At 39.1% G+C, this 11,046-nt stretch overlaps 1 protein-coding gene across 1 annotated transcript in view; it reads left to right on the top strand.

The window, feature by feature from the left end:
* Window positions 1-9,369: 9,369 nt before the first annotated feature.
* UGP2 (UDP-glucose pyrophosphorylase 2) overlaps window positions 9,370-11,046 on the top strand; it is a 16,482-nt gene continuing 14,805 nt past the window's right edge. Inside the window, exon 1 of the mRNA XM_008594400.1 lies at window positions 9,370-9,390. Coding sequence (XP_008592622.1) covers window positions 9,370-9,390 — 21 coding nt within the window. The remainder of the gene's footprint in view (window positions 9,391-11,046) is intronic.

Below are 11,046 nucleotides of genomic sequence, written 5' to 3'. Positions count from 1 at the left end.
GAGGTAATATTTTATTTTTTATTGTGGGAATATTTCCAGGTCACTATACATAAATAGATCTCTTTTTAATTTTATTTTATTATTTAATTTTATTTTATTTGTTTATTTTATTTTATCAATATACAATGTATTTGATTTTCATGTCCCTTTACTGAATCCTCTCTCTCAGAGGGTAATATTTTAGATAGGCTAGTTTAGATGTATTAGTCTGTTTCTCTCGCTTATAACAGAATACCTGAAACTGAGTAATTTAGAAATAAATAAAATTTCTTATAGTTTCAGAGTCTGGGAAGTTCAAAGTCCAGGCAAAACATCTGGTAAGGGCCTTATTGGTAGGTGGTGACTCTTCACAGCAACACAGAGGGTCACATGGTGAAATGGCTGAGCAAAAGAGAGACGATTTCCCCCTCTCTTAACACTGTCTTAGTGGGGATTAAGTTTCTAATACATGAAACTTTGGGGGACACATATAGCTCACAGGAGTGGAGAACGCCTCTCTGAGTTGACATTTGAGAGAGACCTAAAATCTGTTTTATTGTTGATCTCACCATGTTTATTAAAGTATTGACTATTATTACTTTAAAAATATTTGCCAGTTTAGATGAAAAATATTTAAAAATTTTAATTTTAAATTTTTATTTATTTGATTATTAGTAGGTTGAATTTCTTTCATTGGCTATTTGTATTAATTGCTGTTTGAAATATTCAATATAGAACTACTCTTTTATAGTAGTAATTGGTTATTAGACTTTGAATTGCTGTGATGCCTTTATATAACAAAAAGGCACAGTGTTCAAGTTTGGCTCCCTAGAGAGGGCAATGCAAAAATTAGGTTGAAAATAAGTGACTTTCGGGCCGGCCCGGTGGCGCACTGCTACAGTGCACTGCTTGGGAGTGCGGCGGCGCTCCCGCCGAGGGTTCGGATGCCACATACAGACCGGTGGCTCACTGGCTGAGCGAGGTGCGGGCGCAACACCGAGGGTTGCGATTCCGTTGCCGGTCCCGGTCCGGTACGGGCGCGACACTGAGGGTTGCGATCCGTTGCCGGACACGAAAAAAGACAAAAAGGAAAAAAAAAAAAAAGAAAATAAGTGACTTTCATGATTCTGACTCCCAGTAATAGGTTTGCTGAGATTTTTTACGAAGGCTGACTTTAGTGACTAAGGTAGCTGATTGTATTAAAGGATATTAAGCTGAGTTATTGGGTTGGTGTTGATGAGTGTAATTGTTTAGAGGACAGTGTTTGTGCCAAGATTTCTGACTAGCTCTTTTTTTTTTTTGTCTTTTTTTGTGTCCGGCAACGGACCGCAACCCTCAGTGTCGCGCCCGTACTGGACCGGGACCGGCAACGGGATCGCAACCCTCGGTGCTGCGCCCGCCCCTCGCTCAGCCAGTGAGCGGGAACCGGTCTGTATGTGGGATCCGAACCCTCGGTGGGAGTGCCGTTGCGCTCCCAAGCGGCGCACTGTAGCAGTGCGCCACCGGGCCGGCCCCTGACTAGCTCTTTGAAAGGACCTGTTTACTTACTCCCCCCCTTAATTTTTCTCTTTGGGTATGTGTGGACTCAGTGTATGAATAGGTCAGCTGATTCCCTCCACCACTGGAAAAATTGCCTTTATGTTTTCCTTTCCATAGTTTAGTAACATTTACTTTAGAATAATTAAAATTAATTTTTAAAAAACCCCAAAGATGTTGGAATTAATAGCTGGCAAAATTGAAATATGTACTTGATTTGAGAGTTTTCCCTGTATTCTTATAAGTGGAAGAAGACAAAATAACTTTCTTAGGTAATGTACTTTTCCAGGCTTATAATATTTATTATGTGATTGTTCATTCTATTTGTTTACTTATCACAGAGGGATTGTTTTGTGATTACTACATTAATGTTATAGCCTATAAAAATTATTTCTTATGTGGAGCAAAGTCTTAGATTTAGTTTTTTTTTCTATCAAACTTGTGTATAATATATGGTAATCCAATACTTTATTTCTTGAATTAAAATAATGAGTGGTTGTAATCTGGTTTTTAATCAATGATCAAACCACTTTTGTTTTAAGAATGTAAGACTAGTACAAAAATAATTTCCGGAGTATAGGTTTCATTTAATAGCTCTACAAGGATACTGTAGAAAGTTTGTGGAAAATAGACTTAAAAGATAATGTGAATCCTTCCGTGAACTTTTTGAAGACCGCTCATATTTATCATTCATTTATTCACTTATCAAATATTTGAGTGCTGCCAATGAGCTGACCCCGTAGTTAAAAGCGATGAATGTGGCAGAGAGTATCATGACAGTTACTGCCCTCATGGAGTTTACAGTCATGTAACAGATATGAACACTTTAACAGGCAATTTGGATACAGTATAATAATTGATATGATAGGAGCTGGTGTTACCTAAAGCAGGAGTACTAGCTGCACCAGATTAGCTCCTAGAGCTGAGGGTAACCAATAGCTTCTAAAGGAAGTGATATTTTTGCTATGTGGTTCTTAGAATCCTTGATGGGTCATACATATGTACCTGCACAAACACATTTATACAAAAGACTTTAAAATTTTTTCTTTTAAAATTGTGGTAAAATAAAGATAAAATTTGCCATCTTAACTATTTTTAAGTGTACACTTCAGTAATGTTAAGTATTTTCACATTGTTGGGCAACCAGTCCTCAGAACTTTCTCATCATACTGAAACTGTATACCCACTGAAGAACAGCTCCCCATTCCTTTCTTCCCCTATCCCTTGGCAGCCAACATTCTGCTTCCTGTCTCTATGGATTTGACTACCCTAGATAACTCATATAAATGGACAAAAGACTTTTTTGATCTCAGGATTTCTTTCTCTTTTGAAAATTGCCTGATGTCAGTTACCAACTACATATCCTTGCTTTTTCTTTCCTGGGCAAATATGGAAAGATACAAAAGCCTAGGAGATTGTTATATGGCAGTGTTCTTGCCAGTGGAAGCATGAAACCAACATATGAGGGTATTTCAAAAAGTTGTGGAAAAATAGAATTAAAAGATAATAGGAATCTTTCCATGAACTTTTTGAAGTACACTTGTATATCCTAAAGGAGATGCTGTTCTCTCTGGCCATTCTAAGAAGTCTCAGGCAGTATGGAACCATTTTAGGAGAAGAAGCATGGGTTGAAAAGGCAGAATTATCATCAAAATTTGCAGTGTTCTCAGAAGAACATCGTAAAACAGAGGTGGCCAACCTTTTCTGTAAAGGGCCAGATAGTAAATATTTTAGGCTTTACAGGCCATGATTACTCACCTCTGCCTCAGTAGCATGAAAGTAGATATAGACTGTATATAAACTAATGAGTATGGCTGTGTTCCCAAAAAATTTTATGAAAACAGGCAGCAGGCCTGCTTGTTCCACAGACCATAGTTTGTTCACTCCTGTCATAATATCTTCAAGCTGTGCATGACTGGAGAAAGACTTTGAGTCAAGCCCATGTGTGGAAGATCAGTGAGCTGGTTTGTGACTTCGAGCAGAGAGAAAAAAATCAATACCATATTTCATCAAATTTGGGTCATTGATTATAATTTGCACCTTTTATGTACCACTAATAAAGAAAAAGATGAGGCTGGTTGTTTAGCTTAGTTGGTTAGAGCATGGTGTTTTAACACCAAGGTCCAGGGTTCAGATCCCCATACCAGCCAGCTGCCAAAAAAATAAAAATAAAATAAATACAAATAAAGAAGAAAATGTAACCAATTAATTGTAAGCGCTCATTGATTGTATGATGCATCCTGGTTTCAGAAATGTTAAAATGTGAGGTGGGGGTGGGGGCGTGTGTGTCTGGTCTGAATCAATGATGTAGTAATAACACCAGCCGACATTTGAGTGCTTATTATGGGCCAGGCACTTTGCTAAGTACTTTACATGCATTATCTCGTTTATCCTCCTAACAAATCAATGAAGTAAATGAAAAAGGCTTAGAGTAATTACATAATTTGCCATAATAAGCAGTGCAGTCTAAGATTCAAACCCAGGCAGCCTGGCATTAAAGCCTGTGTTCTCTCTCAGCTGCTGCACTGTACTGCCTTATTCTGTTTTAGAGCAGTCTTTTTGTCAAATGATACCATTCATGCTGGAATTGATGTAGTTTACTGAATCAGGTCATGGAGGAAACAGCAACTGTATCATTTCTCTTTAGCATGTCCTTGCAATTTCAGACTTTTTTCAGTGCAGGCAGCTACTGCTTTTCATCCATTATTGTTGGTGCCCTCAAAGAAGAATTACTATTTATGAACCTCTTCTGAAAATGTTTTTATAGTGGTAAAATTTCTAAGCCAAGCAAGAAGAGACTTCTCTTTGTGCTGGAATAGAAGTGTTGGTGCTCTGTATATCAACAGAGCCTCTATGTTGCCAGCCAGCACTGCTTGTCCTGCTGCTGCAGGGGAGAGTGAGCTCCATATGTTACTGTAATTCATCCTCTTCTGCATCTGCAAGCCTTGCATCAAAGATGGCGCAGTCCTACATGAGTGGTGCAAACTTGTGCAAAGATGACCTTATTGACTTTTGAAGACACAGGAAATGCACGAGCCATTTAGCTGTCAGAGTCTTGGAGAATTCTGGTGTCCTTAGCATAAGCCTGCATTCAACTGTCAGAGCAAGCTGTGGGAGCTTGCATATGAGAGAGTTAGAGTTTTCAGCACTTGTGACCGTCAAAAACAGAAGTCAAAATGGAATGGCAATTAAAGATGGCATGCATGTAACCATCTCAAATCACATCATGGCATCAACTTCTTATTCAGGCCAAACAAAGGCTTCTTGCTAAAATTTAGTTTGGAAAGAGTTAAAGTTTATGTTTTGCTTTATTTGCACATTAATTTTCACTGGGAAATAAACATCTCTTACAAAGATTATTTTTATAGTCTGTGATTGAAATTACCAACGTAGTGAGGTAAATTGTATGCAAAAGGTTTTGGGTTTGGGGGAGTGGTGGTGAACTTTTCTGAAAGAGGGTGCATTAACTTCTGATCTTCACAAGTACCTGATGGCTCATAAAGCCTGCAGATCACTGGTCTGAGCTGAGATGTGGAGGATGAAGATAAGGTAGTTGAAATAAAGTAGCATGAAGAGGAAAAGCACAGAGGCCTACAAGCAGGGGATGTGCTGCATTAGAGAACCTGGTACTCTGTGTTCCTGGAGCACAGTGTGTTGGGGGGAGTAGGAGAGGAGAGAGTAGAAGGTAAAAAGGGCCAAATCGTTATGGACCTTGCAAACCATGTCTGCCAGTAAGGATTATATTCAGCTACATATAGTAGAGAAAAATAACAAATCTAGAGAGAGGCAGTCCAGAGTTATTATGGCAGCTTGGTGTCATCAAGAATCTGGCCTTCTCTATCTTGCTGCTCTATTGTCCTAAGGTTCTTATCTCCTTATGGTCCCAGATGGCCACCCAAATGAACTCCAGTCATCATGTTTATATTCCAAGCAGCAGGAAGGAGGAAGACAGGCATGCCTCCTGCCCTTTCACAGAGACTTCCTGGAAATCTTTCAATTCATTTCCAGTTAATCACATTGAGCAGAACTTGGGCACAAATAGCTGCCAGGGCAGCTGGAAAATGTAGCCTTTTAATCTGGGTGATGGTGTGCCCAGCTGAAAGTCAGGGTTCTAAAGTAGAAGGTGAAAAATGATATTGGGGTAGGCAGCTAATAATCTTTGCCATGACATATCAGCATTTTATTTTTGTGAATAACATGATAAGATCACCACCTGAGCAGGTGGATTGAAAGGGGGCGGTAAGGAGACCATAGAGACCACTGCAGTAACACATGTCAGAGGTGAACAGGGTACTGACCGAGGCAGCAGAGACAGTTTCCTGAGACTGACAGGATTTAGGGCTTGCCATTGATTGGATATGAGCAGGCTCCTGGCTTAGCAGCTAGGTGTGTCTTCGTGCCATAAAGACAGGAGTGATTGAAGCAACAGTCTGGGAAGAGGAGGTCTACTCAGAATGAGCTTTACAAGGAGCAGACAAAAAGAGGAGGAAAATAGAGTGTGGTATTTCAGAACTGAAGGGAAATAAAGCATATCAAGATTTAGGGAGTGGTCAGTTGTGTTGAATGCACCTGAAAACACAGGTAAGGAAGTATTGATGTTATTGATAGTATTTCAGAATTAGGAGGTTGTTGATGACTTTGTTAAGAGAAGTTCATCAAATGAGGGAGGAGAAAACCAGATTGCAATGGGTGAGGGAGTGAACGGGAGGTGAGGAGGTAGAGGTGAGTGTAGCAACTCTTTCAAGAAGTTTCCCCTTTAAGAAGATGGAAAAAAGGGGATGTGTTGTTGCTTTTTTGTTTTTTAGATGGCAAATGCTAGACTATGTTCATGCCAATGGAAAAGAATAGAGAGGGATAGGCTGAAGATAAGAGGAAAGACTGAATGATGAAATGGTGTCCTTGAGATGGGCAGTGGTAGAAGGATTACCTTAGGATGGTGACAGCTTTACCTATAACCAGAAGGATCAGGAGGAGACAAGGATGGAGGTACAGGGAGGGTCTGAGGATCTGGTGGCACAAAATCAAGGGCATTCCCATATGTGATGATGGCTTTTATTCACTCTGTGCAGGAGGAGTTGAGCTCATCTTGGTGGCTGAGGGAGTGTTGATGAACTTATTGGTGGACCATATGATAATGTTGCATGTACATGATTTCCCAGCTCTTCCTTAGTGAAAAATCTCTGGTCTAGGTATGGTTTTTCTGTTATTAAATTAATCTGTAGGATCTTTCAGATGACCCAGATTTTGGTTATTAACTTTAGAAATGTGAAATGAAGAAACAATATGTGAAAGTCGCAGCACAGAATTTGGCACACACACACTGCATAGTAAGAGTTTAATGAATAAGCCAATGTTCTTGGAACACTTTCTGTACATATGGAGCATGATTTCTAATTTGTTTTACTGTTTACACAGCTCATTTTCTTTTAGGCAAACTTGCTTTTGTTGAGAAAGAATTCTTTTCGATTGCAGTAACCACACTCTTGTGAACCATAACAGGGCAGGTACTGTTAGCTTGCTTTGGATATTTGGCATTGCCTCCAGGAATAGCATAAATATGCTACCAAGAACTGGGTTATGCTATTACTGATGGGAACAGTGTGTCCATGACTGTGTGATGAATTTGGCTTTTCTTCTAACTGGAAACACTGTTAGCTTGCTTTGGATATTTGGCATTGCCTCCAGGAATAGCATAAATATGCTACCAAGAACTGGGAACAGTGTGTCCATGACTGTGTGATGAATTTGGCTTTTCTTCTAACTGGAAACTAAGTTGTGAACAGACTTGGCAAGATACAGATCGTGGTAGACAGTTTTTAAAAGATCTTTGAAAAAATTTTTTGGTTTGTGCAGAAAAATTAGATTGACATCCTAGAGGGGAGAATGTTGTTTAAATCAGATGGTTTAGTAGATTGCCAAGTGCTTCCTCATTTGTTCATTCCCCAGAGGAAGTTAGGTATTTTACCAGTTCTTTTCTACCAGTGAGAAGAGAATGTGAGTGGCCCGGGCTCCCCTGGACATTTTGCCAGCAGCATCATGGGGATTGCCCCACCTCACCTGTGGAGGTTGCTCTGCTGCATATTTAATTGCAGTTGGAGGTCTTCTTAGAACACTGAATTCTGTTCATGTCTGGGGGAAAAGAGAAACAGGGTGAGTAGGACTGAAAGCACAAAGATCGCACTAGAGACTGAATTAAGTGATTCAGTCAGAGTAGCCTTGAGGCTGTATCTGGCAGTGCATGACACTTCCTGTTGTCTCTGAACACCATCCATCTTTGCCTGAGTAAATGTCTTTGTGCATTCTCCTGGGGGAGCTGAGAAGGGAAAGTGGAGGGCAGGTCTAAAAATTTCTCTAACTAGGTGTGTCCAGTGTAACTTTAGCTGTTGCTAAGCAACTTTCTAACACAGATCTCCTTGGCTTGTTGAACAAAACAAAGCTATGTGGGACTGCTTTGTGAGGTCCCCTGGTGGAGGGTGTAGACAGCATCACCAACAGAGAGTGTTGACATAGAGGGTGACTTACGGTGATAGAAAGCCGTGCTTATCACCTAATTTAACCTGTAATAAGCTTTCGACAAAAAGTGTCCTGGCTTCCTGGAATTAAACGATTGGTATCTTTCTTTGCGCTTGCATGAGAGTCTGTCAGGGGGTGTGAGAGGGTGGAAGCGGGTATAAGTCATGAAACATAAGTTAAAGACCTTTGGAGGTTTCCAACAGCAACATTAACCTGACTGCTCTGGACATCTCTCCCCTCTTTATACTTGTTACTTGCTTCTTCCTTTTCCTTCCATAGTTCTGAGTCCTTTTCTTGTTAACAAATTCCTTAGCAGGACCTATATTTAATTAGCTGCTTTAAGGGTTAAATATAGCCAGACAAGTAGGTATTGTTGAAAACACAGCATAAAGAACCGTGGTTCCTTGGCATTTGTAGTGGTGGGTTGACTCTCAGCTCTCTTAGGAAGCAAGGTTCTAAATATAGCACTCCGCAGAGAAATCTGGGCACTTACCTAAATGGTAAATAAGTCTTTCTACTGTGAATTGCCAGGGCCTGGGCCCAAGAGTCTTTATTAACTCAGTTTTGGAATTTTAATGCTATGTGTGGATTAGTTCTTTTTATTTCACACGAAATATTTGAAAGGTATTCAGAATTACATTTTAAGTTCAAACTCAGATTCATAAGGTGGCAACCTTGGGAAGATTTGACTTAGAACGAGAAGTATATTGAATATACGTTTTGGCTGAAGGCCAACTGGCCTACTGTTAAAGTCAATATGAAGCTGGCCTTATAAATCAACATCACCAAATAAGTTTTGGGGATATAAGAACAAATTGCAGTCATTATAGTTTTATTTAGAAATTTAGTTATCAAACTTTAAAATGTTGATATTACAGTGCAAGAACAATAATTCTTCAGCATGGTCATGGTCATCTGATAGATTACTTTTGTGGATACTACGATAGACATCTGCAACAGTAAATAGACTTACTTTAGTCAACTGAGGTTGATGGAGGAGCAAGATATTTTCCAACTGTTTTTGCTAGTATTGGATGTGCCGATTGTGATGTAGCTTCCATGATGTCAAGTTTTCCTTCCTCTCTAAAAGTAACTGACTGAAATGAAGCTCAGTCCTCTTAGTATCCTGAACTTGTAAGTTTCATTAATGGAGATGTGCCATTTCCTTGAAGTTATCTCACAAACTGAAGTTCCGTGCTTGTTTGCAGATGATTTCTGAATATCTTCTCATGTATGTCGCTTTATCTTGTGTGTGTTTAAAAAGTTTCTTTATGCACTTGTTGCTTCATACAATCACTTGAGAGCTTAGATTTTGAATCTAGGAAGTTTGGCGATGGAGTAATGGCTTTCAACACAGCGAAAGTATGTCTCTGAATTTCCATCTGTATTCAGCTTGTACACCAATTTCAGCATCTTCCCTAGAGCAGAGTGAGTGGAACATCTTCACACCTGTATCTTGTAAGAAGTCTTTGCATACTTGACACATGGGTGGTTTACTTCTTATCAGGTTCTGGCAAATGAACAAAGCCTAACACTGTTAGTAAGTCCTGCTATTTTGGTTTTGTTACTTTCAAAACATAATTTTTGAACTATCTTTTTGTTCAAGTAGCCTGTATAAAACATAATATTGGGCCGGCCCCATGGCTCACTCGGGAGAGTGTGGCACTGGTGGCCCCAAGACTGCGGGTTCGGATCCTATATAGGGATGGCCAGTGCACACACTGGCTGAGCGTGGTGCTGACCACACTGTGCCGAGGGTTGTGATCCCCTTACTGGTCAAAAAAACCAAAAAGAAACAAAAAAAAAATGTAATAGTTTCCATTCCGTTTTGTGTGAATATCTTGTATAAGTAAATGTTCTCTGGTAGCTTGTCTTTAAAGCAGAATGAGAGTGGCCCACCATCTGTCAGCTCACAGCCAGTAGCTGAAAAGTGTGAATGAAACATTGAACGTTGGTGATTCTTAAATCATTCTCTCATCCTATTTGTCACTGACAGTTGCATAATACTTTTTTATTTATTGTGTCATTCTATGAATATTTCCTCAACCATGTTTTTTTTTCATTGTTGATTAATCAATATATTGTGCTTTCAGACTTAAAAAGGGCTCTGATTGTGTCTTCATGACTAAGCACAGAAAGAAGAAGCACTTTAATTTTAGTAACTAAAATTTAGAATAAAGCTTTCTAGAAAGTGTTTCTGTAAGGAACATTATACTTGGAACTCAGAACATGTTTTTTTTTCATTGTTGATTAATCAATATATTGTGCTTTCAGACTTAAAAAGGGCTCTGTGTCTTCATGACTAAGCACAGGAAGAAGAAGCACTTTAATTTTAGTAACTAAAATTTAGAATAAAGCTTTCTAGAAAGTGTTTCTGTAAGGAACATTATACTTGGAACTCAGAACTTGGGCAAATATTAAAAATCCCATGGTTTCAAGTACTTAAAAATGTTGATGGTCTATAGAAATTGTTTTTACATGCTTTTCATTTATTTGTTTAGACTCCATAGACTCAATTATAAGAAATTGCCTTCTTAATGCATTCTAATAAATGCATGTTTTGAAGTTTGATTACTGAGAACAAAATGTATTTAGATAACTCTTCATCTCTAAATACTTTTCTTCATGAACTTTATATTCTTTATGGTTATAGATCAAGGATAGTTTATCATGAATATACATGATTTTGGAGTTCTTTTCTGGTGAAATTTTAAAGGAGCAAGGTTGACAGTTGGTTTTTATTTCATCTTCACTGGAGGTGAAAAATTCCTTTTGGTACTTTTTCTTGAAGACTCACGACCTAAACAGAACTGAATATCTAAAAATTAAACATGATTCATGCTATGAATCTAAAAAAAAAATTTTTTTTTCCTTTTTGTCTTTTTATTTCGTGTCCGGCAACGGATCGCAACCCTCAGTGTCGCGCCCGTACTGGCCGGGACCGGCAACGGGATCGCAACCCTCGGCGCTGTGCCCGCACCTCGCTCAGCCAGTGAGCGGGAACCGGTCTGTATGTGG

This window comes from Galeopterus variegatus, unplaced genomic scaffold (genome assembly GCF_000696425.1).
Source record: "Galeopterus variegatus unplaced genomic scaffold, G_variegatus-3.0.2 Scaffold10712, whole genome shotgun sequence".
Classification (NCBI taxonomy): domain Eukaryota; kingdom Metazoa; phylum Chordata; class Mammalia; order Dermoptera; family Cynocephalidae; genus Galeopterus; species Galeopterus variegatus.
The sequence above is the reverse complement of the archived record's forward strand: the minus strand, read 5'-3'. Positions and strand labels throughout refer to the sequence as shown.